General features: G+C 34.8%; 1 protein-coding gene across 1 annotated transcript; it reads left to right on the top strand.

The window, feature by feature from the left end:
- Nucleotides 1–60: 60 nt before the first annotated feature.
- LOC132548435 (uncharacterized) lies at nucleotides 61–2,058 on the top strand. The gene has a single exon (XM_060212301.1). The coding sequence runs from the start codon at nucleotides 67–69 to the stop codon at nucleotides 964–966; it is 900 nt and encodes a 299-aa protein (XP_060068284.1). The 5' UTR covers nucleotides 61–66; the 3' UTR covers nucleotides 967–2,058.
- The last annotated feature ends 13,639 nt before the right edge of the window (nucleotides 2,059–15,697 follow it).

Raw genomic sequence — 15,697 nt, 5'->3', positions numbered from 1 at the left:
ACTCATTAATACACACTGATGTTTTCTTAATATTAATATGAAAACGTGAGGGGAGAGTTTTTCGAAATGTCGGAGTTAGAATTAGGTGAGAAGGGCGTCGAGAGTGTATCAGAGGCCGATGTAGAGAGAGCGTTAGAACAGTTAACAGTGACCCAGACAGATGGCTCTCAAAAGGTGGACGTATGGACAGGTGTGTTGTCAGTAATTAAGTCAGTCCAGAGGAGTTCTCTAGGATCAGGGAAGACATATCTATCAGCCGGAGTGTTCACGGACGACCAATTGTTACTCCTTACTGATCACAACAACCGGAGGCTTGTCTTGGTCGACGAAACCTACACCTTTGTGGAAGAATTCAAATTGGACGGAAAACCTACCGACATCACTCGTGGAAACGAACCTGGCCAGTTTTTTGTGGCTTTGCGAGATGACGGAATACTCAGGTGTACATTTAATAATGGTCAGATTACTATGTTAAGTCGAATGACCAGTCCAACAGGAGCATGGGGCATTGCTTTCCTTGACAGCACACGTGTAGTAGGTACTGAGAAGTGTATTTGTGTACTTGGTGCAGATGGCCAGGACATCCGTTCAATGAGCAAGAGCGGTAGCGACACGTATGTTGCTTTGTCGAAAAAGGAGAATTCTCTTTACCATAAAGATGGGAATACCATTATTGGCCGACACATGAACGGGGTTGAAACCTTCCGATACGCGGACTCCACTTTAGTATATCCAATTGGCCTCGATCTGGATCAGGATGGAAACGTGTATGTGTGTGGACGTAATTCGAAAAACATCCACCTGGTGTCCAAGGACGGGTTCAGGGACAGAGTACTCTTGGCCAAACTTGTCAGTATCACCAATCCTTACGCCATTGTGGTCAATTCTACCAGACAAGAGATCGTGGTCACATCTAGCCAGGAAGACACGGCTTTCGAAGTGTACAGGTTTTGTGACAATAAATGATTCAGCAACAGCTTAAGTCGCTTTTGTTCCACCATTATCATCAACTCAGGTTTCTATTAACGATTTTAACATGCACATACAATTTACCCTAACTGTGCATGTCTGTTCCATATTTGTAATTATTGACTCTTGGTCATTCATATATCTATATCTGTCGGTGGTCAGGATGACAGTACGCTGTGTCTCGTCGTTAACTTAGGTAAATGCCAAGTTCTTTATTGACTGCAGCGTTTTAATGCTAAGAAGCAGCTTTATTTTGGGATGCCAGCGAGCGGTAAACATCTGAATGCATCGCTTGTTTCAACGCCATCTTTTGGAAACAGTTAAGCCGTTACTAACGAACGAGGTAACTTTAGAAACGGTTATATAAATTTACAAAGAGGGAGAACTACGGCATAGATCACAGAACCAGTATTGTCTTATGTATAATGGATTTTTTCTCCGTCTATCGAATAGTATTTTGGTATCGCAAAATGAAACCATTTAAGGTTCATAAGGATTTCCTTTCTTAATATTTTTTCCAAGATTCTTTTTCAATACAACCATAATATAAATATCGTCACATGAAAACGATACATATGACAAGGCACAATAATATACATGTATGTGGTTATGAGAAAAACACAAAATAAGTAATCATAATATTCTTATGTAGTTTTACTGGTAACCTGCCAAGATAAGACGCCATTATATCGCTTAGTTCAAATTTGAAGATACAAATCACATTTGTACGATACAAAGCCCAACAGTGTCGTTTTCTTTAAATATGTGTCTTCTGCTTTAAACTTGTAAATTTATTTTGAAATTTGAATTTAAACTGAAGACTGACCCTTGTTGATAGTTCTTTGTCAGTGAACCACTTCTGTATGTTCCGATTCTGTAGCCATCACAACGACAGATAGTACTTTCTCGCTGATGGGAAGGCTAAGGCATTTTTCTCGCTCGCTTTAATTATAACCAATAAAATATCACTTGGTAATTTCTCGTGCTCTGATTATCGATATTATAGTTAGTAAATAGTTGCCAAAATAAGTAAACTTTGAAGTCAGCCTGACAGTAATATTTAATCAAAATAAAGTAATATTTGTGTCATTTGATACCAAATTTCTAAAGTATTATATTATATTATTAGAATGATTAAAAACATGTAAACATCTTTTCTGTGTTGCTGTCATGTTTAAATATTAATGTCTTGTTAAAATGCGAATTATGCAAATTCATCAATGTTCTAAATTTATACAAATGCAGTAAACACTTAAAAATATCACTGTTCCCGAGAAGTGAGGAGAATAGTCCTGTATTGTGTAAACAATGTTGTTTCAGAGTGACTATAAATTAATCCCGAATCATATAAGTCAATTAATATTAATATCTTGTGGTGATTTATCGATATATAATATTTTATTCCAAACACTTTTCCAAAATACAGACACAGATACATAAAATTCGCTGATGTATTTGGTCCATACTACAATGTAACTTTACTCCATGAGGATTTGAGCTAAACACAAAACGTTTTCAGATCAGCTTCTCAACATCCGTTGAGTTACTGAACCTTAAAATTTAGAGGACCAAGCTCATTTATGTATAGACTTTTGAACCAGACACTTACATCAGTATCTACATAAATCTTTGAACCAGAGACGTACACTTGTATCAGAATAAATCTTCGAACCAGAGAAGTATCTTAATATCTCAAAACTCAGTGTTATTGAGTTTTAGTCACTATCTTAATATCTCCATACTCTGTGTTATTGAGTTTTAGTCGCCATCGTAATATCTCAAAACTCTGTGTTATTGAGTTTAAGCCATCTTTTAATATCTCAAAACTCTGTGTTATTGAGTTTTAGTCATTATCTTAATATCTTCATACTCTGTGTTATTGAGTTTAAGCCATCTTTTCATATCTCAAAACTCTGAGTTATTGAGTTTAAGCCATCTTTTAATATCTCAAAACTCTGTGTTATTGAGTTTTAGTCACTATCTTAATATCTCCATACTCTGTGTTATTGAGTTTAAGCCATCTTTTCATATCTCAAAACTCTGAGTTATTGAGTTTAAGCCATCTTTTAATATCTCAAAACTCTGTGTTATTGAGTTTTAGTCACTATCTTAATATCTCCATACTCTGTGTTATTGAGTTTTAGTCATCATCTTAATATATCAAAACTCAGTGTTATTGAGTTTTAGTCACTATCTTAATATCTCCATACTCTGTGTTATTGAGTTTAAGCCATCTTTTCATATCTCAAAACTCTGAGTTATTGAGTTTAAGCCATCTTTTAATATCTCAAAACTCTGTGTTATTGAGTTTTAGTCACTATCTTAATATCTCCATACTCTGTGTTATTGAGTTTAAGCCATCTTTTCATATCTCAAAACTCTGAGTTATTGAGTTTAAGCCATCTTTTAATATCTCAAAACTCTGTGTTATTGAGTTTTAGTCACTATCTTAATATCTCCATACTCTGTGTTATTGAATTTAAGTCATCATCTTGATACATCAAAACTCAGTGTTATTGAGTTTTAGTCACTATCTTAATATCTCCATACTCTGTGTTATTGAGTTTTAGTCGCCATCGTAATATCTCAAAAATCTTGTGTTATTGAGTTTAAGCCATCTTTTAATATCTCAAAACTCTGTGTTATTGAGTTTAAGCCATCTTTTAATATCTCAAAACTCTGTGTTATTGAGTTTAAGCCATCTTTTAATATCTCAAAACTGTGTTATTGAGTTTAAGCCATCTTTTAATATCTCAAAACTCTGTGTTATTGAGTTTAAGCCATCTTTTAATATCTCAAAACTCTGTGTTATTGAGTTTAAGCCATCTTTTAATATCTCAAAACTCTGTGTTATTGAGTTTAAGCCATCTTTTAATATCTCAAAACTCTGTGTTATTGAGTTTAAGCCATCTTTTAATATCTCAAAACTCTGTGTTATTGACTGTTTTACTCGTCATATTATTATCTCAAAACTCTGTGTTATTGAGTTTTAGTCGCCGTCTTATCATTTCAAACCCCTATGACATTGTTGAGTTTCCACGTCAGTGGTTGACTATTTTTGTTATATGGAAAGAGAGCAATGGCAACACTGTTGTTGATAGCACTCATGGATGTTGTATATACATCAAATAAAGAGATTAAGGGGATCGATCTTTGACGAACAAGCGAAATTTAAATCGTGTTTGTCATCTCAAACATCAGATATTAGTAGCTTTATGTAGAAGTTGACAAGAAAAATTGAATTAATTTTCAATATATTTTCGTGATAATTACAAGGTGAAAGTTTATATATTTAGTATCCCAAAGCTGAACCAGAATGATAAACTCTACAACAGCAGCTCGTTACGGGATCACGAGTTAGCTCCCTTGAACCACTCCGAGCAGTGCCATGCTCTTTTAATTTATGTGGACAACCCGATTCGTCCGCACTTTGGAAAGAAACATTTCTTGCATAAATAGGAACGGACTTGCAAATATTAATGCAGGGCTCGAAAAAGTCTGGCTCGTCAGACGAAATAAAAAAAAAATCCGTAAGTCCGCTTTTATTTCATAACTGAACTACCCTGGACTAGGGGCCTCCCTTCCTGGAAAAACGTACTGCTCAAACCGATAAATGACTAACATTCAACGACTTGTCTCTGGCACGTGCTTTCAGACAGAAACTCCACTGCACAAATTTATAAGTAAGAAACGGTAGGTAGTATAGCAACCTCAAATTGTAATGATTGTTGATGCTACATGTTATTATCAAAACTGCACGAAGTTCATGCATTCAAGTCGCTTGTATGGTTACAAACTAGTGAAGAATTAGGGACAAATGGGGGGAAAACGGAGAAAAAAAAAGAGAAAAAAAAAGAGAAAAGAAACATCAAAGAAACCGATTCAGAAGTTGTGAATGTCGCTGATTTTCATACTGAAACTGTCACAGGTATTTGTTCGAGATAACAAAATTATCAATTGGTCCCGAATTTGACGTTCATTACCGCCAGACGATATGAAAATCGACGGAACGTCATAATGATTCTGACACTATATATCAAGGTGACATATTTCCCCTGTTCCTTTGCAATACTGTCGATAGTTTTATCATCAAGGTCACTGTCAAAAGTCGCAACGTAATTGTCCACGTTACTCTCTGGTGAATATCTTGTTGTCGACAAGGTTTGACATGGGAACATCGGGGGATGATGACAAGGAAGGGTGAAGAGAGGGAGACATTTTTATGTCTGTACAATGTATTAAGGGAAGAGGAGGGGAGGAAATATAAAGGTGTTCATACTCAGGGGAATAATGAAAAAGAGGGTCAAACATGTCAAAAAATAGAGTTTTGTATGGACGTGGGATTGGCTTGGAAAAGTAATGGACATGTGGGATTGTGGCTTAGAAAAATAATGGACATGTGGGATTGTGGCTTGGAAAAGTAATGGACATGTGGGATTGTGGCTTGGAAAGTAATAAACATGTGGGATTGTGGCAGGACATGTGGGATTGTGGCTTGGAAAAGTAATGGACATGTGGGATTGTGGCTTGGAAAAGTAATGGACATGTGGGATTGTGGCTTGGAAAAGTAATGGACATGTGGGATTGTGGCTTGGAAAAGTAATGGACATGTGAGATTGTGGCTTGGAAAAGTAATGGACATGTGGGATGGTGGCTTGGAAAAGTAATGGACATGTGGGATTGTGGCTCAGAAAAGTAATGGACATGTGGCATTGTGGCAAGGAAAAAGTAAGGAGAAAGGTGGCATGGAGATTAAACATTGATGGTGGCATAGAAGTGTGAAAAGAGAGGTGGCATTAAAAAATGCATTAAAGGGTAGGGGCTTGGAAGTGTGAGAGGAAAGGTAGCATGAACATGTTAAGGGACGCTGGGATAGGAGGAAAGGAAGATTATTGGATTTACAAGGATAAAGTGTCTGGGAAAGGAAAGTATGGAAAAAGAACATGGAGGGCATATCAATGTTATATGGAAGGTGGCATGGAAATTTAAGGAGATGGTGGCATTTATAATAATTGGACATGGAAATGTAAACTGGGGATAGCATGGACTTGTAATGTGGAAACAGATTTGTATGGATATGTACAATGTAAGGAGTGGGGGAAGGGTGGGGGGAGATAATCAAGTGTAGCCATGTAAAGAGATAAGGTGGCATGGGCATGTTAGAAAGACATGACAAGGAAATACAAGATGGTGGCATGGATATGCTAGGAAGGAAGAAGAAGCAAGGAATGGAAAGGGAGGATGATATGGGCATTTCAGAGGAAGGATGGTGGCATGGATAAATTTAATGTGAGGACATCCATATAATGGGAAAACGAATGGGTCACAGATTGACAAATCTTAAATGATGGAATTTTTATATAAAATGATACCAATGTTCACATCTTCATAAATTTTACTTTCTGTTCAGAACTTAAGAAACTTTTTCAAAGCTGTTTATTTCATTATCATAGAATCATGCAGCTACAATCATGAGTGTGTTTACTTATAAGCTAGACTGCTGATCATCGTGGGCTTTAACTTGGACAATGTAATAATGCAGAGTGAATTTCTGCTTAAAGTATGTCAATCTTTCAAGTTTTTATGTGTTACTTATTTTAAACATTTATATGTTTACAACATATATGATGCATATATTTGCACAATATTGAAATATAAGATAAATTTTATGTCCCTTCCAAGGCTTTTGCATATAATTTGCATGAATACTTGAATGAATTCTATTGAGATGTGCATTTAGTCAAACCATATTGGATGTTGAATAAGATTAATTTATACATTAACAATTTGCAATTTGTGTGATAAGAAAGATAAAATTTAGATTTGTTTGGTATTACTCTAGAAAGAAAATATGTCTTTTGTTCAGTATTTTAAGACAGGTTGTTATGGGAGGATAGTTGCATAAATTTTACTGTTTCATAAAGGTTTTCTGGTAAGTGGGTCCTGAAGGAATTGAGACATGAAATGATACAAGATATCAGCAGATCTGAAGAATTAACACCTAATAAAGGTAAGATGTTCTTATAAAGTGATGTTTGCTTTTATTTACTTAAACTTCTGTGTTATAAATTTTGATAAATTCAAGTGGTAATTTTTTTTCTGTTTGTTCATTTTGTTTTCCTTTATTGACCATTTTAATGAAAATGTGTTGAGAAGAATGTTGTGGCAGCTTGGCCGACTTGAACCAGGTCATGAACCCAGCAGTGATTGACCACGACTTGATGTTTCACTATTGAGACTGGTTTCTTGTGAACATTGACCCCTTTCCTTTTATTATCATAATTTTGGATTATTGGAACAAACTTACAAAGAAAAGAATATGGCCGTAACACAGCTTTAGTATTCTTATTGTAATATCTATTGTAAACTTTTTTGTCGTCTGGTTTGATGTGTTATGTTTGTGATGGTTATTGACTTCACCATGTTGACAACGTCATTACCTACACAGGTGGTGCTTCCTGTTTATAATCTGTACAACTGAGAAAGTCCAAGCTAACCTTTTTTATTGTATCTCTCACTCGGAGGGGTATTATAACAGGAACTGTGTGTGTATTTGGGAAAATACATTTGTGAAATTTGATGGCCGAAGAGGTAGATGACCGCATTAGTCAATATAATGACTGTCGATAAGATACTGGGTTTTATTGCCATTTCTTGTGAGACAAAAATCTATACAATTTAATTGGAGCAAATCAAATGTTGACACAGGATAAACTTGCTGAACTTCATTGATGAGTAAAATAAAAAAAAATTGACAGCCAATGAGGAAATTTAATGATGGTTTCCACAGGTATTGATGCGTAATGAAATGTTTGAAGTAAGACTGAATGACAGAATGAAGGCATTTTGATACCCAGCTAAGTTTAAGTACTATATCCTGTTGCTGAGTTAAGGGTATATGCTACCTTACCTATTAACTTGTGACTTTTAGTTGGGCTCTGGGATTTCCAGTTGTCCGCTCTGTTGAGCTGAAGGTGAAATCCATCTAACTTGAAGTTAGAAGAAGGCGGTCACATTATTTACTGCTATGTCACTGTATGTCACATACATACATCATCTTTGGTTTATTGTGAGGGTGGCAACCTTAAAAATGGTGTATAGAACAGAAAATTTCTTTTTGTAAAACCCCTTTTACAGTTATTGATATATTTCAGACTATGGTAAGATTATCACAATTTTCTTGCTGGCTGCAATAAAAATCATTTACACATGCTTGGAAGAAAACATTTTCTGAAAGAAATATACTACTGTGGTTACTCAACTTTAGTTTAAGCCATTTATATGAAATTTTAATATGCAAATTCGACATTGATCACCTACAGATATAGCCAACCTTATGAATTACACAGATTTCCTGTTTTTACAGGTTCCGTATTACAGCCTAGTTACAATACTTGTGATGACTTGCACTGCTTACGATGTTGTATCCAGTTAGATGAAATATTCTGTCACGATGGCCTTTATGTACTGTAGGTATTAACACATTCTCCAGGTGATTTAGACCCCTTATCTACTTTATGAGTGATCCTGATCAATACTTTAAACCACTTGTGTAAGTTTCATTGTTTTGGTGGCCCGTTAACCTCTCCATCACCCCAAGTTATTGATAATGGTCACATTTAATCATATTGGGCAGCTGAATATGAAACTTTAAAAAGGCTCTATGACTTGTGTATTGACAATTTACTTTATTGAAGAACAAGTCTTTCTATAACTTTTCTTGCCGTGTGCCAATTTATTTACAGCCCTTCAGGATTCTATAATGCCTCCTGTTATTTAATTTTCCTACATGTTTTTGCTCACTTTGATAAAATGAGGACCAATCACATAGTAAAATCATGCACCAATCAGTCTTTGTAACTTACTTATAGGATGAGCTTTGTAACCACATCTTAACGCAGTTTTTCTCAGAATCTGTTTGAAAATTTGGTATAAAAGATAATAATGCTATGCTGTGATTTATATATCTTAAACACAAATCTTGAAAGGAAACTTAAAGTATGACATTAGCCCTCCACCTCTGGGTCGCAGGTTCTAGGCCTACATGGGGCAGTCACCAGATACTGGCCACAGGTCAGTGGTATTTTTTACAGGAACTCCGGCTTTCCTCCACCAGCCAAATCTGGCACGTCCTTAAATGACCCTGACTGTTCATAGGATGTAAAGCACCAATAAACCTAAATTATGACACAATGATTTAAAGGAAAAATCTATTTCTTTGGATTAAAATAGAGATATTTTTTCATGGATATGTAATGTCATAATATGTTTGTGATAAATATGGATGATTGAAGCAAAATAAATTTCACCTTCCTTATTATGAAGACATACTTTTTATTGACAGGAAAATTAAATGGGGCTTTAGTCAAGTTTTGGCTCTTTGAAGTGAAAGTTTTAAAATAGTTTTATTTTTAAAGTAAAACTATTCATCCACAATATTTAGGTTGGAGATTATTTTAGAAGGCTTTGTCATTCAATGTGAATATTATTTTGAAGAGGCCCAACTTTGTTCAATAATCTTTACGAGAAATAAATTAGTACCATTAAGCTAAAAAATTATAGAAAAAAAGAAATCTTACCAAACGAATATGTACATATGCAGTGTAAAATGTTTGATGTAAAGTAGTTTATCTAAAATCTACACTTGTACCTTGCTGATTCTGTGTTATTCTAAATATAATCTGGATCATTTCTGTGATTAGAAACTTCACTTCCTAGAGTCTAGTCAGTACAGATTGCAGGAGATTTACATGGTAATACATTTAAATACCTTCCATATTTATCTGGTTTTAAACTCAGACCTGATAAAATTCGGAACATATTTATTGATGTTCATTAGTTCAAGTTGATAAGTCCACCCCCTGACTTAGGTTCAGAAATGCTAAAGTGGCCTCCTGGACTGTGGCAGGATATAGTTTTGAATTTATAGAAGATTTGGGTTTTAAAAAATAAGTATGAGATGATGAAGTGGAAAATGTGAGTTAGGATCATTATAATGAATGATCTATTGATGATTAAGGTATTGTGTAGTTTACTGATTCTGCTTAGATACATATTTCTGTAGCTATCCACAAACTTTGATGTTAAAAGATAAATGGAATGATAAAGTATAGATGAAAGATTAAGATTATTATACAACTGAAAGTTTATTAGCCTATTTTTAACATGATGTTAAAAAAAATTTAACAGGAAATGCATTTTGAAATATATTTAGTCAGGAAAAAACATTTGGGGAACACTCGAGATGTTAGCAAAACTCAAGATCGTAAGAATACGTTCAAGATCATGAGGATCCATTCAAAATATAGGGAAATACCCACGATCTGGGGAAACATTCAACATCAGGGGAAATGAACAAGATTGTGGAGAATTACTCAAGACCATGTAGAAACACTCAAGATCATGGAGAAAACCTTGGGATCAGGGGAAAACACAATATCATGGCCTTGGGAAAACATTCAAGGTCATTTGGAAGTACTCAAGATCATGATGGGGAAAAAGAAACTTGCAAAATGCCATGTTGTTTTGAATTCTAATGTAGACACTTTCTTTTTTGTGAAGTCAAATTTTGTTTATTGAAAATAACATTCATATTTTAGAAAACTATAGACATTAAGGAGAATATGATAATGAATAAGGAAGTTTCAGCACCACCTTGAATACCTTCATGTGTTATTGACCTGATGGTACCATATCTGGTCATAGCTATGCTTAGCTTTGTTTACCTGTTTTTTTTAGAAGGATATTGCTATTACTGTGTGTACTTGTGGTAGATAATATCATTCAAGTTCATTCAAGATTTGTCCCTGTGATAAACATGTATACTGACGCAGGTCAGGTTTCTGATCGTATGAAACAGAATTCACACGGATTTAGTCAAAGCTGGTATAGTATCTATAACTACAATACACATTTCACAATACAGAGAGGTTTAAAGCCATGGATTCCCATCTACATTAAACAGTATGTATTTATTACTGATCCCACAAACCTATACAACATGGTGACGGTTGCTGATCTGAGTTAAATCAGAACAAGTGGTGGTAAGCTACAGTTATAGAATAAATGATGTTGAATTATTTCGCGAAGTGGGTTTAGTCATAAAAAGTAGAGCAATACTGACTGACTTACTCAAAACAGAATGAGCTGTGCTTACACATTATAAGTATAAGCATGCAGTACTTACTTGCCCAACACAAAATGAGCTGTACTTAAACACTCTAAGTGTGAGCAATACTGACTTACTCAACACAGAATGAGCTGTGCTTACACACTCTTAAGTGTGAGCAATACTGACTTACTCAACACAGAATGAGCTGTGCTTACACACTCTTAAGTGTGAGCAATACTGACTTACTCAACACAGAATGAGCTGTGCTTACACACTCTTAAGTGTGAGCAATACTGACTTACTCAACACAGAATGAGCTGTGCTTACACACTCTAAGTGTGAGCAATACTGACATAATCAACACAGAATGAGCTGTGCTTACACACTCTAAGAGTGAGCAATACTGACTTACTCAACACAGAATGAGCTGTGCTTACACACTCTAAGTGTGAGCAATACTGACTTACTCAACACAGAATGAGCTGTGCTTACACACTCTAAGTGTGAGCAATACTGACTTACCCAACACAGAATGAGCTGTGCTTACACACTCTAAGTGTGAGCAATACTGACCTACTCAACACAGAATGAGCTGTGCTTACACACTCTTAACGTAAGCAATTCAGACTTACTTAACACAGAATGAGCTGTGCTTACACACTCAGAGTGTGAGCAATACTGACTGACTTACCCAACACAGAATGAGCTGTGCTTACACACTCAGAGTGTGAGCAATACTGACTGACTTACCCAACACAGAATGAGCAGTTCTTATATATGCTCAAAGCATTAGCAATAAAGATGTATGCAAAGTAAACTTTGCAAGGCTAATTTGCACAATAAAGTTTGAACTTTAGAAAGGAATGCTGGCAGTTACTCTGTACAGAAAAAGTATTATGATACTTATAAGTTTTGTTACATTAGAAGAAGTAAATTTGCTCTAATAAAGAACAGAAAACCATGGTAGGAATATTTCGCTGGAGAAAACTCATTTAGCAGAAATGCCTAGGTTTGATGGAATTATCCTTATTAGTATATTTCTGCAGTGTAAATGAACAGTGTTTGTTACCTACACAGTTTCACTGACATTCTGGCAGCTAATTCTGTAAGGATTTTGATATGTTTTTAAGAAATGTATATATTTCATGTTGATGAAAAGTTAATACTGCTGAAAATTGGAAATTCAGCTTGTTACGATAACAGTATAGAACCATCATTATAGGATGTTTTATCATATAATTAACATTTTAGAATGGTAGTGAATTAAGAGATAGCATTTCGAGGAATTAACATCAAAACTTTTTTATGTTGAGATAGCACTATACAGCTTCACTAATATAAGGACATTTTGGTAGTTTACATATTTCATTTTCACCGAGATATTCATTACTGTTCTGGTTCGAGGATATATAATTTATGTTTGAACTTTTCAATTAAGCCTTATAAAATCTTTACTGTAAAGGACCATAAACATTGTGCATTCAAAGTTTTGCACATTATCACTTTCTAGTAAATTAACACAATGATAAATTTATGTATCATACCTAACTGCTGTAGAAGATTCACAGAGAATCTGCAATCAGCACATTCATATTTCAGTAGTTTCATCACAAGAATGGCTGAAAAAATATTACGGCTAAAATATGTTCTTTTGCAGTATTGGAATTTTATAACACATGATACTTTAGTAAGTAATATATTTCAGATTCTAGAATATATAATTTTTATGTGGAATTAAGTACTATGAAGTCTAAACTTAATTGAGTTGAATTAATTTCCATAATTAGCCATAGTTGTTTGAAATTCTAGTTTTTTACTACATCTGAATTATTCACCAGGTATCTGACGAACTTCACACATGCATGATAGCATGGATTTAAAGACAGAAATAGTTGTATCAGAAGAGACATTTGAAACTTTTCCAAGTTATAAATATGCTGACCCAACAAAATAGAGGAAACACCTTCATTGTCAACAGTCCAGGAGGAGTTGTAAAACACAAGTAGTCTGATGCCCTGGCAGGTGTTGTGTACATATAACATACATATATCAGACAATGTCTCTTCAAGGGTTTTCGTATATGGAAACACTGGTACACTTATCTACATATGAAATAGGAGTGAAATGAGAACAGAACATATATTACCCCCTCTCAGTTACCTCCAGCAGAGCTGAAGACAATAGCCAAACATGTTGAATATAGGGTCCTGCTCATATTGTTAACCTTGTTTTTGTCTCCATCTAAACACAAAAGAGAAATTGTGGACAAAATCTTGTCAAAAAATTCCAAAATTTATAAAATAAAAGGATACATATTGAAGTTATCACCTTTAAATAAGTTGTTATCAGGTATGGATCTCTAGGCAATATACTGTCTTCATAATATAAATCACTTTGATTTTGATTTATCATACATGCCACAGAAAATTGTGTTCCACATTTTAAAGCATTTCAACATTTCTTATTAAGAGCAATTGGTATGTTAGAGTGATAAAATTTCCAGGCTCAATTCTTGATGTGTGAATTAAAAAGAAAGTGTATTCCTAGTCTGTATAGAATTGAGTATGACAGTAGATTACATACACTCATGTAAACATAGCCCTGATATGGAGTATGATTTGTATTGAAGATTTTCTGTGTTATCTCCTTGTACCTGTGTGATGACAGAACACTACTTCACTAAACAGTGTGTTTATCTCCCACTCTAAGAAGAGTAAACATTGACCTGAGGTAGCTGTCTGTTTGACTGATTTACATCCAATCCTTGATCCAAGCTCCTGTGAACCCTTGTTATGTCAGTAAAGTGATTAACACTTGAAAACATTTTAAAGAAATGCTATTTAAGTTCTTCAAAGCTTCTGTACTAGAGGATATTGTTATCCATTGAGCTCAAAGTAGCCCCTTGTTGTGTTATATGTTACTAATTTACCGATCCATTGAGCTCAAAGTAGCCCCTTGTGTTATATGTTACTAATTCACAGATCCATTGAGCTCAAAGTAGCCCCTTGTTGTGTTATATGTTACTAATTCACAGATCCATTGAGCTCAAAGTAACCCCTTGTGTTATGTGTTACTAATTCATAGATCCACTGAGCTCAAAGTAGCCCCTTGTTGTGTTATGTGTTACTAATTCACAGATCCATTGAGCTCAAAGTAACCCCTTGTGTTATGTGTTACTAATTCATAGATCCATTTAGTTCAAAGTAGCCCCTTGTGTTATATGTTACTAATTCACAGATCCACTGAGCTCAAAGTAGCCCCTTGTTGTGTTATATGTTACTAATTCACAGATCCACTGAGCTCAAAGTAGCACCTAGTTGTGTTATATGTTACTAATTCACAGATCCACTGAGCTCAAAGTAGCCCCTTGTTGTGTTATATGTTACTAATTCACAGATCCACTGAGCTCAAAGTAGCCCCTTGTTGTGTTATGTGTTACTAATTCACAGATCCACTGAGCTCAAAGTAGCCCCTTGTTGTGCTCATATAAAACTATTCACAGATCCACTGAGCTCAAAGTAGCCCCTTGTTGTGCTCATATAAAACTATTCACAGATTCACTGAGCACAAAGTAGCCCCTTGTTGTGTTATGTGCAACTTATCCACAGATCCACTGAGCCCTGGTTGACTTTACAAATACTTACAGAGCTCTGTGACAGTCACTACTGAAGCCTGTTGTTGAGGATGGGAATTGATATAGAAGTAGCTAGGTTCTTGTTCCTACATGACAGGCAGTAATTGATGTAGGGATCTCTGCTGAATGGGTTCCATGTTTCACATGATCTATTTTTGCCCTTAATTGACTTGGTTTTTTTTGGTTGTTTTTTTTTATCAAATGTTGCATTCATCCATATAATTAAACCTGTCTATAAAGGCCATTAAAGGGAATTACATAAGCAGGCGACCTTTATATAAAGGTGTTATTACTATGATTTTGTTTCATTGGGACCTAAAACTTATGTGGCCTTTACAGACAGGCATTTGTTAAAAGTGGATTTCAAGGCAGGTTGGACTGGATCTGGTTTAAAAGGTCTAGCACAGTACTCTCCTTCTTGATGATAAATGTGTTTTAATGACATATTTTAACAGGTTTAAAAGAAAAGCTAACAGTCAAATTTATTCTCTGAAGTGCCATGGAAGTACAATATTATTTTGAACAAGGAAAGGAATTTGTGATCTGAAATGTTTTGGCCAGGATTCAAATTTTGATTTAAAATAGGTGGGTAAACATCCTGATCAGCTATTACATAATGTTTACATTCTATATATAGATGTTATTTAACACTTAATCTGTTACGTAAATGTACAACCTAACATAATTTGGATATTCTTAAATCTGAACCTTATGTCAAACTTTTGTGTCACTCAGCAATAAATATTGATTTGTTAAATTGTCCTTTTATGTGTGATTTCTCAGCGCAACAGCATAAAAATTGTTTATAGTTAGGAGTGTTGTGTATTAGAACTTTATGAGAGTTTTCCGTATTTCATTTCACCTATAAATTTAACTTCCATCAGTCATGATTTGATTTCCTCGGGCAGTTGTTTTGTTATAAGCTATATATCTATGAAAATATCATGAAACCAGATTTTGATGGCAGATTTACCACTTTGACA

This window comes from Ylistrum balloti, unplaced genomic scaffold (genome assembly GCF_031769215.1).
Source record: "Ylistrum balloti isolate Yb309-2 unplaced genomic scaffold, AGI_CSIRO_Ybal_v1 Utg370010, whole genome shotgun sequence".
In the NCBI taxonomy this organism is placed as follows: Eukaryota; Metazoa; Mollusca; class Bivalvia; order Pectinida; family Pectinidae; genus Ylistrum; species Ylistrum balloti.
This window is presented reverse-complemented; position numbering and strand designations above follow the sequence as displayed.

Bases quoted from the DNA above. Each gene is read 5' to 3' on its own strand.
- LOC132548435 (XM_060212301.1), top strand. From the start codon at position 67: ATGTCGGAGTTAGAATTAGGTGAGAAGGGCGTCGAGAGTGTATCAGAG.